Source organism: Mustela lutreola, chromosome 2, assembly GCF_030435805.1.
Source record: "Mustela lutreola isolate mMusLut2 chromosome 2, mMusLut2.pri, whole genome shotgun sequence".
NCBI lineage: Eukaryota > Metazoa > Chordata > Mammalia > Carnivora > Mustelidae > Mustela > Mustela lutreola.
Genome location: NC_081291.1, coordinates 66,712,817 through 66,727,622, shown reverse-complemented (window position 1 = coordinate 66,727,622; position 14,806 = coordinate 66,712,817). Strand labels below are relative to the sequence as shown.

Here is a 14,806-nt window from a genome sequence, read left to right as displayed (position 1 = left end):
AAAAGGATGTTTGGATTCTCAGCAGCCACATCTGCTTTGAACTCTGTGCGGTCTGTGCCCTGGCCTCTCCCCACCCCAGCAGCCCCGTCAACAGCCCCCCTTTTATTCAAACAGAGGAAAGTTGTGTTTGTTGACCACTCTTTTGGGGGTGGGAAAGGAATGTAATGTATGCATAGACTGCCCAGAATTTCCTGTTAGACACCCACTCCAAACCACGGCCCTGGGATGCATTCCAGAGATTGCAGCCCAGTCCTACAAGAGAAGAAAGGGTGCATTCATTTAAACGCCGGCCACTGGAACTTCCCCTCCCCACTTTAAAAAAAAAAAAAAAAGGTGTTTAGCTTTTTTCTGTAGTAGCATAGTTGTGAATTCAACTGCATGGTCTTCACAGGCTGTAATGTGCTCTGACGTCCCCACGTGTGAAGAAGCACGTTTTCCTTGGGAAACTCCGATGTGTGGTTTTGTAGCCTTAACAGCATTGGTGTCCACGTTGATGCTTGGACATGTTTGTTTTGTTTTTCAGATTTTATTTATTTATTTTGACCAAGAGAAAGATAGAGAGAGAGGGAACGCAAGCGGGGAGAGGGAGATGTGGGAGAGGATGTGGGAGAGGGAGAAGCAGGCCTCCTGCCGAGCAGGGAACTCGATGTGGGGCTTGATCCAGGACCCCTGGCTCAGGTCCCGGGATCAGGACCAGAGCAGAAGGCAGATGCCCACCAACGGAGCCACCCAGACCCTCCCTTGAACATGTTTTTAATGTTCTGTGTGAACACATGATGATACAAACCGGCTATGGAGTACCTTTCTTGATTCTGCTCTTGTGACGAGGAAGAAGCCAATTTTGGGGGCAGGTTTTGGCATAGACTTCTTGTGTTGAGTCCATTTTCTCCTAGAAATTCTGTTATGCTGGGTCTTTGGCCGTCTGGCCCCTGTGCCAGCATGTAGGCTGGCTTGGCACCGTGGAAATTAAAGGCAAACCTTCTTTGTTTTCTGTAGCTGCCAAGATGCAGTTTCTTCACTTGGGGAGAAACTTGAATGATTGGGGATGGATTCCCAGAGAGTAGCAAACATTTCCACCTACGTTCCAGCTTCTCTGTGCTTCATCCTGAACCACTCGTTTGATTGTAGGGATGTGTGTGGGGCGGTGGAAGTTCCAGGTCAGATCTGAGATAAGGACAGATGGGTGGGGGTGTTGACAAAGGCAGTGAGTATGTGAAGCTCTGAGTCGATGTAGACCCCAGAGGTTTGCCTGAAGCTAGGGTTCAGGATGGAGCCAGAGTCTCCCCACACCTGCAGTCTAAACCAGGTCAGAATACGAGAATTGTTCGGGCAGTGATAGGTGGCACGGGCGGCTATCACACTGGTAAGATATGTAACGCTATGTTGAGTCAGCATTTCAATTTCTGGATGCAGAAGGGAACCAGGTAGGTCAGGAAGTCTAAGCGGATAGCGGTACCCCCTCCTAGCCGGTGCAGACCCACTTGTGGTGGATCCACTTGCACTTTCCATCTGTTGGCATAAATACAGTTTGGTAGCTCTTTAGACCAGTCCTCTTGATCCCGCTGAAGGACCAGACCTCACTGTCCACCTCGGTGGACTTTCCCCTGGTCGTTTCATGTTTCTAATTAATTACAATACTTTTCTTTCTAACCTTATTTCATGTAAGAGTTCCTAGAAAAGTCCTGAGTCCTAGGGTTTAATATTAAGCTTCACACGGGGATCTGCCTTTTATTTGTTTCGTTTCCATCATCGTCATCATCATCGTCATCATGCAAAGAAACCTTCACTGGATAGAAAGTAAAGTTTTAAGGAGCCACTTCAAGTTCTAAGCTTAGAATTCACATAACCAAAACCAAAATGGGACTGCCTCCATGTTTTCTCATAAAGCCAGCTGTTTCTGTAAGGACTGTTGTTTGGATACACGCTAACTTCTGAATGTTCACAGTGAGACACTGCTCGGTACCTAAAATCAGTCTATTGCTGCTGTATTTTAAGGTGCTGGTAGATCTTCTCTCTTGAACAAGAGAGAAGTGTGCATCCACACAGCAGACCTCCCTGCAAGGATAGGTATGAAGATTCCTGTATTAGTGGTGTGGCTTAGGTAGATGAAGTCACACTTGCTGACCCATGCAGGGTGAGACTTGAACACAAAATATAACTCCAAAGCCCATTTTCTTTCCATATGACTTATTTTTAGTTTTAGTTTTAGTTTTTTTTATCTCCATGTAACTTGTATTTATTTTTTATTTTTTATAATTTTATTTTTTTTAGTGTTCCAAGATACATTGTTTATGCACCACACCCAGTGCTCCATGCAATACATGCCCTCCTTAATACCCACCACCAGGCTCACCCATCCCTCCCACCCTGCTCCCCTCCAGAACCCACAGTTTGTTTCTCAGAGTCCACAGTCTCTCATGGTTTGTCTCCCCCTCCGATTTCCCCCAACTCACTTCTCCTCTCCATCTCCCAGTGTCCTCCATGTTATTCCTTATGGTCCACAAGTAAGTGAAATCATATGATCATTTACTCTCACTGCTTGACTTATTTCACTCAGCATAAACTCCTCCAGCCCTGTCTGTGTTGATACAAAAGTTGAGTATTCATCCTTTCTGATGGAGACATAATACTCTATAATATATATGGATCATATCTTCTTTATCCATTCATCTGTTGAAGGGCATATTGGTTCTTTCCACAGTCTGGCAACTGTGGCCATTGCTGCTATGAACATTGGAGTATAGATGGCCCTTCTTTTCACTACATCTGTATCTTTGGGATAAATAGCCAGTAGTGCAATTGCAGGGTCATAGGGTAGCTCTAATTTTAATTTCTTAAGGAATCTCCACACTGTTTTCCAAAGTGGCTGCACCAACTTTATTCCCACCAACAGTGTAAGAGGATTTCCCTTTCTCCACATCCTCTCCAGCACATGTTGTTTACTGTCTTGTTAATTTTGGCCATTCTAACTTGTGGAAGGTGCTTTCTCAATGTGGTTTTGGTTTGAGTCTCCCTGGTGGCTAATGATGATGAACATTTCTTCATGTGTCTGTTAGCCATTTGTATGTCTTCTTTGGAGAAGTGTCTGTTCATGTCTTCTGCCCATTTTTTGATGTGATTATCTGGTTTTTGGGTCTTGAGTTTGAGGAGTTCTTTATAGGTCTTGGATATCAGCCCTTTGTCTGTAGTGTCATTTGAGAATATCTTCTCCCATTCCATGGGTTGCCTCTTTGTTTTGTTGACTGTTTCCTTTGCTGTGCAGAAGCTTCTGATCATGATGAAGTCCCACAAGTTCATTTTTGCTTTGTTTCCTTTGCCTTTGGAGACATGTCTTGAAAGAAGTTGCTGTGTGGCCAATGTCAAAGAGGTTACTGCCTATGTTCTTCTCTAGGATTTTTGATAGATTCCTGCCTCATGTTGAGGTCTTTTAGCCATTTTGAGTTTATCTTTGTGTATGGTGTAAGAGAATGGTCGAGTTTCATTCTTATATACATAGCTGTCCAATTTTCCCAGCACCATCTATTGAAGAGATTGTCTTTTTTCCACTGTATATTTTTTTTCTGCTTTGTCAAAGATTAGTTGACCATAGAGTTGAGGGTCCATATCTGGGCTCTCTATTCTGTTCCACTGGTTTATGTGTCTGTTTTTATGCCAGTACCATACTGTCTTGGTGATCACAGCTTTGTAGTAAAGCTTGAAATCAGGCAACATGTTGCCCCAGTTTTGTTTTTCTTTTTCAACATTTCCTTAGCAATTCGGGGTCTCTTCTGGTTCCATACAAATTTTAGGATTGTTTGTTCCAGCTCTTTGAAAAATGCTAGTGGAATTTTGATTGGGATGGCATTGAAAGTACAGATTTAAAGTCGACTTTAAAGTAAGAAATTTCCATTCTAGGCTCTTTACCCAAAATGGTCCATATCTCTGATTTGCAAATACAGCATTCTGGAAATCTTTGATGTAGATCAGTAGCCTGTATCAGTCAATTTAAAATTTAAATTCAGAGGTTCCAGTTCCAGAGGTCAAACTGTGACATTTATAGTACGATCTGCTCATCTACTCCCCATTTCCATAGAGGCAAATGCAAACTCATCATCTTGGTTTGCAAGGCTGCCATCAACCATCGCAACTCCTCTGATTTCTGAGATACATCGTGCTGTCTCTCACATCAGGCCCTTTACACGTTGTTGTTTCCCCACTTCCCTGCCCCCTCCAGCAATTGTATGCACTGTCAGCCCAACTCAGAAAACATTTCTTCTAAGAGATAACTTCTACCATACCCCAGATCTAGACTTTGGGCCCCATCAGTGCCTTGTACGGTTCAGTGTCTGTCGTGCCAGAGTTAGGGACGGTACCTGTGTGGTTCACCAGTGTTTCTACACTGCCTTGCCTGGGAGCTGACGGTTTCAAGAATAATCTTTTCCATCATAAATAACATAAACCCAGAGAAACAGGTAATTTATTGTCTTACATAACTGAAAATTCCAGGAGGATCTGGTTTTAATGAAACCAAGTCCCCAGATGGTATTGTCAGAGAACCATCCCTTTCCGTATCTCAAGCTCCTTTTTCCTCAGTTCTGGCTTATGCTCAGGTAAGTACCTTTCACTTAGTGACAAAGGAGCCACCGGGGGCTCCAGGTTTACATCCTACCCACTTGGCAAATCAGCAGAAAGAAAACATCCTTCCAAAGGGCTGTAGCATGAATCGTGGGGCACACTCTCCTTGGCCCAGGTTGGGTCAAATGCCCAATTCTAAGCCAGTCATATGGCTTAGATTGGCCAGGCCTCGGTAATGGATAGAAAGCAATTTGCAGGGGGAAGGCAGTAGGGTTATTGGACCCAGCCAGTCAGCATCTTGAGCCCTTTGAGGACCAAATGAGAACCTAGGATGGGGTTGAGGCTGATGCTGGTCCTGAGCAACTCCATTCATATCCCCTGCTAGCCTGATTTTGAGAGTACCAGACAAATCCAGGAGCGATTAGCAAAGTAGGCATCCCCTGACCTCCCAAAGCTTCCTGTAGGCCCTAGAACTAAGCTTATTTAATGGGAAGAGTCCTGGCCCCTCCCTCAGTCTTGGAAGTGAGACCACTTTGGGTTGCTTCACCTCCTGGTACACCGAAGGGAGATCATAAATAAGTGAACTGCTGCTTTCCCCTCAGGGGGTGACAGCCTTCCCAGGGACTCACTCCCACCGCTCTATTTGTGGCTTCTACGTGGTAAGCTGTCATATGGTAGAAATTATAAGTAGCTCACTGGCTCCAGGTTCAGGACTTTTTTTTAGCATATAAGTTCATTTTTTAATTTGTTTGTTAGTTGGTTGTGGGGAAGATGTATGTGATCTGAGGATAAAAATGAGATCTGAGGGGGGTGCTTTTTGCAGAGCTATTTACTGCCCAGCTCGGGCATCGGCTGCTCAGTGTCTCTGAGACATGAACAAATCTCTTGTTTACTTGCAGAGAAATGTGCTATCAGCCAAGGAAGAGGCAGGCAATATTTTTTCTTCCTCTGACTAAATTATTTGAGTGTGGCATGAAAACTAAAGCACCCAAAGTAACAACAGAACAGTTTAACCAATCAGACATTTTTTTTTTCAAATTAACTATTTGTTTATTTTCTAGAGGTGAGGCAGGGCAGCGGGGGAAGGGGAAAGAGAAAATTACAGGCAGGCCCCAGGCCCGGCAGAGAGCCCAGTACCGGGCTCCATCTCACAGCCCTGAGATCATGACCTGAGTCTAAATCAAGAGTCGGACGGACACTCAACGGCCTGAGCCACCCAGGCGCCCCCCACCCAATTCTTTATATTAAATAAGAATTTATTGTAGTGTTTTTCTCTCCATTTGGCATGTTCCCTCCTTGATCTGACCTGATTTGTCTAGACTGTGTTCAGCATGGCAACAGAGAGAGCGCACACTTGGGGAACAGGCCCTCTTGGGTTCAGATCCCAGCATACGAATTCCTGGTTGTATCCCCTCAGCGGTAAAACGGAGGCAGTAATGCAGATCTCCCTGGATAGCTGTGCGGGTTCCATGAAGTGAGGGTTGTAAAGTAGTAGAATAAAGACGGCCGGTCCTCAGTAAACAGCGGTCATTATCATGTGTGTGCGCCACCCCCACCCCCCGCTTTGCTGCTTGGGAGGCCTCTGTCCCTGAGGTCCTTGTGACCTGGCTTGGCCTGCCATCGGGTGCACTGAGTGAAAAGACTGGTGCCTGTGGCATGCGCCCAGGCATTCTCAAGAAAGATAAAACAGCTAGTGTTTCCAGGGGGTTACGGTTCTGAAGCGCGTAGTTAGTGAATGGGAATCTTAAACTCACACTTACTGAGCCACTCGCCCAAGCCCAGGCTGGAGGCCATCCATGCCTGTGGAGTTGCCGGCAAGAAGTTTTTCAGTCTTTTTTCATGTTGGTTTTGCTGCTGGCAGAAAAGTACCCCAAGACTATTAGCAGAAGTTTTGCAATCTCTTGAGAGGGAAGGTGCTGTACAAATGACTCAAGTACATAGAGGAATCATGCCAAAACTGCTTTTTGGGAGAGATAAACTCCAAGTTATCATGTGGACTCAGTCATTTCCTACATTGGTAATTTCCCCGTTAACCCCAAGGACAGGCTTTTTGTGGCCTCTGCTCAGTGCTGTTGACCTACCCAGACATGGTATGTGGTGGGACAGCCCTGGCTGCATTCCCAGGCATTGCTCCGGGCCCTCCAGGTTGTCAGTCTCCTCCCCTGAGATGTGTGTCTTATTTTATACTAATTTTTGGCCTTTTATTTCTGACTTGTGGCAGCTCGTCTTGAGGCCTGAATAACAGAAAGGACAGCATCAATCCCCTGGGAGGCTGAGTCCAGGACAGGCCAGAAAATGAGTCCATGGCACAGGGTTGCTCCAGGTTTCAGGAAGATGGGCTTTGCCCTGGCCAGCCCTGCTCCTGCTGGACCATGTGCTCTCAGTCCCACATCTGCTGTTTATGTTGAAGTGTCATGGAGGACTCCAGCCCTCCCATCCATTTCTTGACAAACAGCAGAATTTAAGAAGGGGCCTTCTGTATGCCCTTACACACCTTATCTCATGATGAAGTTACTCTTGATGAAGTTAGACTAGTTTCAGAGTGATTCTTTCTTGGTACCCTTCTCAGAGAAATGTTTCTCAGAGAGTGTCAAGTCTAATTTTGCCTGAAAGGATCTTTGTTTTGAAGTGGTGCTCAGTCCCGGGTCGGAAGACTGGCTGCTGGGTTCAGGAATGCAGATGGTGCCTGGCCCTGACGATGGGTCAGTTAATGAGCAAGCAGCCCCCACTGGGCTGAGGTCAGAGGAATTCTGTCCAGCCAGCAGGACTGGACTCCATCAACCAGCTGGCCCTCTACGAATCACATGTTGAATAACAGTCCTTCAGAGTAACTTCTAGGGCCCGTCATCTTCTTGTGCTGAGTAGGTCTCCTGGTATCGGGACTCCCTGGGGCGGGACAGCTGCATTCGGGTTTTCCCATTGCATGACAACTAGGAGTATGTGCTGCAGTTGGCCACAGTGTGTTGTTTCTCTTTCCAGCATCCCAGTGCAACGTCAGCTTAAAGAAGCAGAGGAGCCGCGGCATCCTCAGCTCCTTCTTCTGTTGCTTCCGCGACTACAATGTGGAGGCGCCGCCCAACAGCAGCTCCAGTGTGCTTCCGCCCCTGGTGGAGGAGAACGGTGGGCTTCAGAAGGTCAGTGCGGGCGCGAACTGCGTAGTCAGCAGAGCCTCTGTGGCTGCGTATCTGTCCCACCCTTCGTGGATATCCTGAATAAGGGTCTGTGATGGTTACGTGTACAGCCATTAACTGAAAGATCTGAACTGACCAAAAAGGTCAGCTTCTTTGTCAGGATATCTCAGTCATTCCCATTTAGCAACTGAAGCACATGCTTGATGACAGTTATAAGAATCACTTCACATTTTTATAACATTCTGTCCTGGGTGGTTGGTTGCATGAAATGGAAAGCTGAAGAACCAGTAGCAGAGAAAGACACGGAAGACAAACAGAGAAACAGAGGCATCCCAAAAACCGATAATAAGTATAAAGGGATTTAACCTCTTTGTCTAATATATTTGTTATATATTCTTTAAACCCGTCATATATAAAATTTTAAGTCAGATTTTCATAATATGTTAAAAAAAAAAAAACAACTAAACTCTACCCACATGCTGCCTAACAGACATGCCCTAAGCAAAGTGACTCAGAGCAGCTGAAAGTAAAAGGATGAGCAAGAAGATGTCACACAAATATACAAGCAAGAAGAAAGCAGGGATTGCAACAGTCATTCAGTCAAATAGAATTTCAGATAACAGGGACGCCTGGGTGGCTCAGTTGGTTAAGCAGCTGCCTTCGGCTCAGGTCATGATCCCAGCGTCCTGGGATCGAGTCCCACATCGGGCTCCTTGCTCCGCAGGGAGCCTGCTTCTCCCTCTGCCTCTGCCTTCCACTCTGTCTGCCTGTGCTTGCTCTCACTCTCTCTCTGACAAATAAATAAATAAAATCTTAAAAAAAAAAAAAAAAACAACTTTAAAAAAAAAAAAAAAAGAATTTCAGATAACAATCACTGAAAGGCAAAGACGATTATTCGCTCTGAAGACAGTTGAGATTGAGGACACAAAAACCATAAAACTTTATGTCCCAAATAGTGTGAGTGAAGGACCTGAGCAAGCATTTCACAGAATAAGAAATGCAGTTGGTCAGTAAACAGGAAAAGTGTTCAGTATGGTTAGTAATCAAAGAAGTGCAAACTAAAACAGTGAGCTAGCCTTTTCCATCTGTCAAAATTATCAAAGATATTTATAAAGATACTATTTGGTTTGGATGAGGGGTAGCCACAAAGAGGGTAGAAGATGTAAATGGGTTATTAGAAGCCATTTAATCGGTTACACCTTTTTGGAGGGAAATTTGACAATGTAATCATAAAACCTTAGCAGTTATTTATTGACATAATTATAGATGTCCGAAGATTGAACTATAGGATACTGTCCAGCGTAGGTTGTAAGATTGCAAAATTGTGAGCAACCTGATGATCAACAATAGACAGTAAAACCCCACAGAATAACCACACAGTCAAGTAGTTGGCAGCTATTAAAAATGATGTCTCATGGGCGCCTGGGTGGCTCAGTGGGTTAAGCCTCTGCCTTCGGCTCAGGTCATGATCTCAGGGTCCTGGGATCGAGTCCCGCATGGGGCTCTCTGCTCAGCAGGGAGCCTGCTTCCTCCTCTCTCTCTCTCTGCCTGCCTCTCTGCCTACTTGTGATCTCTCTCTGTCAAATAAATAAATAAAGTCTTTAAAAAAAAAAAAATGATGTCTCATAAATACTACTGACATAGGGAGATGTTCACCTATGTCACTTAGGAGATTAAAAAACTTGTAGGTGAGTGTACTTATAAGTATATTAGGGGATAAAATGTAGTAGGTGAGTATATTTATAAGTACACATGTAGTCATAACACACACACACACACACTCCCACAGGCATTTATAAGACTAGAATGATATATACCAAAATATGAAGAGATTATCTCAGGCTGATGGGATTATATATAGGATGTTCTCCCTTCTTCTGTGCTCTACTTCTTTCTCTTTTTTCTTTGGGCTTTTCCTAATTTTCACAAAATAAGCTTAAATTACTTTTGGGATTAGAAAATACATTATTTCAAAAGCATATATGAATGTAAGGAAAGGGATTCTGGGAAGGACAACCTGAGCACATGGCTCTGTCCATTTAAATTCTCTCTCTTGATAAACCCAGGTGAGCCTGCTGGTGGAACCTGGAAAGTGCGTTAAGGCCTCTAGTTTTCCCAACATCACCAGGGTACAGGATTCATCCTCTCTGGTCCTCAGTGAGAAACAGGGACCTACCAACAGAGGAAAATGCTTGCTTGCCTTGGAGTCCTGGGACAGAGACTTGAAGCAAATAGTCCTTTGAAGTCCCCCAGCCAGCAAGAGCTGTGGATCTCCTTGGAAAGGGCCTTTACTGCCCACTTACTGCGTGTGGTCCTTGGAGGGGCCATACGGATGAGTTGAGTTGCTTTTACTTCTTGGGCCCTACAGGAGCCTGTTACTACAGGGACTTTCTTCCTCTCTTGTGGTTTGTCAATTTGGGCTCTGCTGGACGGTGAAAACATTGCTCCTTGTGGGGCCTGGCATTGCTCCCTCATTTGCCACTGCTGAGAAGGTCCAAGTTGAAAAACTAGCATATGAGGCTCCCACTGAGGTAGAACTAGTGGAACAGATAGAAGAGAACTTTTTAAAGATTTATTTATTTGAGAGAGAGACAGAAAGAGACAGGTAGGGCAGAGGGAGAAGGGGAAACAGACTCCCCGCTGAATGTGGAGCCCAACATGGTTTGATCCCAGGACCCAGAGATCATGACCTGAGCTAAAGTCACATGCCCAACCAACTGAGCCTCCCACGCTCCCTGAAGAGAACTTAAGTAGACAACTCAGGAAATGATATTTCAAGAAATGAATTTTGAGTACAAAAGTAACTTTTAGAATTTAAAAAAGAAATCCCATGATTTCTAAATATAAAAATTCAGTAAACAAACTGAGAAAAAGGAGACTGAGGATGGTCACTGCTGAGAACTGAATTAATGTTCTAGAAGAACAAGTGGAAAAAATATCTTACAGTTCGGATCAGAGACACAGAGATGATTATTGTGAGCCAGGAAGAGGCATCTAGGAGACCTAACAGCAAGTAATAGGAGTTCCAGAAAGAGTAATAGAAGAAATTTTTCTTGAGCTGGAAAAAAAAGCCTCGAATGTGTACATTATAAGGGCTAGCCAAGTCTGCAGCAGAATGGGGGGAAGCAAGTGGAGGAGCACGTATATGCTGTTGAAGTTCTGAAATTTAAGTGTAAAGAGAAAATCTTGCAAGCTACCAGAACAAGATCTTTTCAAAAGCAAAAGAATTATACTAGTACCAGACTTCTCATCAATAATATTGAAAATCAGAAGACTATGAGAGAAAATGTACAGGTTCCTGGGAGAGAATTCCAGACCAAAAATTCTATATGTAGCCAAGATACCATTTATCTATCAAAGCAAAGGAAGTACATTTTCAGACATGTAATGATTCAGAGAGAGGACAAAAAAAAATCTGGGTGAGATTGATCTTCTGTTATGACATAATTGTAGAAAATGTAGGAATAAATATAACTATCAGGAATAGAACTGTAACAAGCAGCACAGTTAGAAAATAGAGCCTCATGAGAGCCCCATGTCAGGCTCTGTGGTGAGCGTGGAGCCTGCTTGGGATTCTCTCTCTCCCTCTCCCTCTGCCTCTCCCCCTGCTTGCTCACTTGCTCTCTCTCTCTCTCTCTCACACACACACACACATCTTTTTTTAAAAAGAGAGAAAGAAAGAAAACAGATCCTCAGATTGCACAAGGAGTGAGAGGAGGAACGGGTAGAAATGTGAACAAGCCATCAAAATTAAGAAAAGGAAAAAAAGAACAAACAACATAAACAGTAAACTTAACATAAGAGTGGGCATGAGACCTAGTTCAGTGAACCAGATTCTCCTGACAAAGGACCAAGACTGTATCCGATTGGCTTGACAAATTCATCTGTATGCTATTTCCAAGAATAGACCTGTATCAGATAGGAACAATTTTGGCAGCAAGTAAAAGAAAACTGACAACAGCTTAAACAAATAGGGGATTATTTTTTCACATAAAAGGCCCGAGTCTGGCAGTTGCTGGGGTTAGTTTAGGGGCCTGATGATGCCATCAAAGGGACCCAGGTTCTGTTCTTTTCTTCTGTCTCTCCATTTTTCCACTCTACCATCCTTGGGGGGGTTGCCTTTGTCCTCACACTTGTCTTTATCTCAAAGCCACAAGCTTCAGACAGCATATCCACGTTGAAGGAAAGAAGAGAGGGAGGAGTAGCACTACCCATGCCTGTCCCTCTTGTAGAAAGTAAATGCTTTCACAGAAAACCCCAGAGAACTTCCACGTAGGCTGATTGGCTAGAACTTTGTCACATGGCTACCCTCCAGCCACAGGGGAGGCCCAAAACAGGAAGGATTTAGACTGGCTTATTCTGCCCTCAACAGAGTCAGAGCTCTTCCACAAAGGAGAAGGGAGTAACTGCTGAGTAGATGTACTAGTCAGTGTGGGTTCAGTTTTGCTGTAGTAACAACCCCCAGACCTCAGATGCTTAAAACAATAAAAGTGTATTTTTCACTCATGCGCATGTTTAGCATGGACTAGGTGGGCCCTCTCCTCAGTGGCACTTGTCCAGGAGATACTGAGAATGTGAGCCACATATGTTATTCACATTTTTCTAGTAGCCTCATTTTAAAACTATTTTTTTAAAAAGGTGAACTCAAGTTTAATCACATATTTTATTTAACCAGAGCTATCCAAAATATCATTTCAACCTGTAATCAATAGAAAAAAAGTATCAGTGAGATAAAATTTATATTCTTTTTATCTTAATTCTTGAAAGTCTGATTTCTAGATATTTTATACTTAGAGCATGCCTTCCTTTGTACTAGCTACCTTACACCGGCTCAGTAACCATCGGTGACCTGTAGCTACCATTATGAGATTACCTAACCCACCTTCTCCTCATTCATGGACTACACTGGGGAAGGCCCTATCTCTTCACTTCTGTCATTGTCACAGTAGGGAAAAGGGAATGTGGTGAATCACACTGACTCTTAAAGCTTTCACTCAGAAGGGGCACCTGGGAGGCTCAGTGGGTTAAGCCTCTGCCTTCGGCTCAGGTCATGATTCCAGGGTCCTGGGATGGAGCCCCGCATCGGGCTCTCTGCTCAGCAGGGAGCCTGCTTCCTCCTCTCTCTCTGCCTGCTTGTCATCTCTCTCTGTCAAATAAATAAATTAAAAATCTTTAAAAAAAGAAAAAAAAAGCTTTCACTCAGAAGTAACTTACATCTTATTGGCCAAAGCACTTGATGGAACTACCCCTAACTTCAGGGAGCAGGGAAGTGCAATCCTACCATGTGCCCAGAAGGAAAACTGGAATTACTTGGATAACAGGGCTGATTGCTGTTACAGTAGGTGGCTACTAGTTTGTGACATCTAATAGTGATTTTAAGAAGGTGAAAAATAGATGGGCAAAATGTAAAAAACAGGGCGTCTTGGTGGCTCAGTGGGTTAAAGCCTCTGCCTTCGGCTCAGGTCATGATCCCGGGGTCCTGGGATTGAGCCCCGTGTCGGGCTCTCTGCTCAGTGGGGAGCCTGCTTCCTCCTCTCTCTCTCTCTCTGCCTGCCTCTCTGCCTACTTGTGATCTGTCTGTCAAATAAATAAATAAAAATCTTTAAAAAATAAAATAAAATTAGTATTTGCCAGGGCACCTGGCTAGCTCAGCTCAGTCAGGCAGATCTTGGGGTTGTGAGTTTGAGCCCCACGTTGGGTATAGAGATTACTTAAAAATAAAATCCTTTAAAAAATAAATAAATAAAAATAGTATTTGCCTCAATGAAATGCCATGAGACAGTGATGGTGCAGCCCCAACAGGTTTTCTGGAGTGGCTGGCTGTATATAGGGGAGAATAAAGGCATTTGAAGGCAGTTCCTTTGGCAGAGCTGAGCTGGACTCAGTGTTCATTCGTAGAATTCCTTCACTTAATATTTATCAAAATGGCTGTTTAAAGAATAAAATTAACTCTGAGGGCACCTGGGTGGCTCAGTGGATTAAGCCTCTGCCTTCGGCTCAGGTCCTGGGATCAAGCTCCGCATCGGGCTCTCTGCTCAAGCAGGGAGCCTGCGGCCTCCTCTCTCTCTCTGCCTGCCTCTCTGCCTACTTGTCATCTCTGTCAAATAAATAAATAAAATCTTAAAAAAAAAAAAAGAATAGAATTAACTCTGAGTAATGCATCATTTGCACTAACACTTGACTGTTCAGTCTGTAAGACCAGACCCCACAGAACGAACCAGGGTCGAAGTGGGGCAGCCAAGACCTGGAGGAGGACCCTCCACCCTCCCTTGCACTCAGCTTGGTCTGGAACACAGAGCCCAGGCCGTAAGTTGTGGAGCCAGATTCTAGGCCCGACTCTACTTCTGGCCTCCAGCTCTCCTGCTCTCCTTGGAACTCAGCAGACCAGAGGCAGAGGGAAGGTTGTAGGTGGAATGCTATGGGTGGCCCCTGGGGTTCTGTCCACCCCACATATTCGCTTGAGCCTGGAGAAATGCTTCCGCAGCAGTGGCCAAGAGTGGCAGCTGTCGCCACCATCACAGTTACAACCTGGATCTGCAGGCCAGTTGCCCAAGACAAACAGGTCCAGAGCCCTGGTCAGAGGCAAGAAGAAGTCAGCATCCAAAGGACCCCAGTGGTCAGGACCATGGAGGACTTTCTCAGGGAGAGGGCAAAGTAAAGGGATAGCAGGACAGACTAATGTATGCATACCTCGTCACACACGCACACATACATGCAAACTTCCAGGGTGATTTCCCTGCCCAAATGTGTGGCCAGGGGAGCATCTTTGGTCCTAGCCCTTCAGATGTCTGTTACTCTTAGCTCTCCCTTCACTGATGCACTCGTCTTGTCTGAAGATGCACCTGTGTGGAGGGGCTGTTTGCAGCCTCCACAGTGCAACGGTTCTCACTTGGAGATGATTTCCCTCCCTAGGGCACACTTGACAATGTCTGGAGACATTTTCGATTGTCACTACTGGGCATTGTACTGGCATCCAGTGGGTAGAGGCCAGGGATGCTGTCGAGCATCCTACAACATTCAGGATAGCACCCCCAGCAGCGTTATTAGGCCCAGAACATTGGTAGCCCCGGGGTTGAGAAACCCTCCTCTGTAGTGGCCCAGTGGGCCTGTGAGCTTCTGGT

General features: G+C 44.8%; 1 protein-coding gene across 1 annotated transcript in view; it reads left to right on the top strand.

Annotated features, from left to right (window-relative positions):
* Positions 1–14,806, top strand: part of CTDSPL (CTD small phosphatase like) — a 113,205-nt gene that overhangs the window by 73,417 nt on the left and 24,982 nt on the right. Inside the window, 1 exon segment of the mRNA XM_059162099.1 lies at positions 7,534–7,688. Coding sequence (XP_059018082.1) covers positions 7,534–7,688 — 155 coding nt within the window.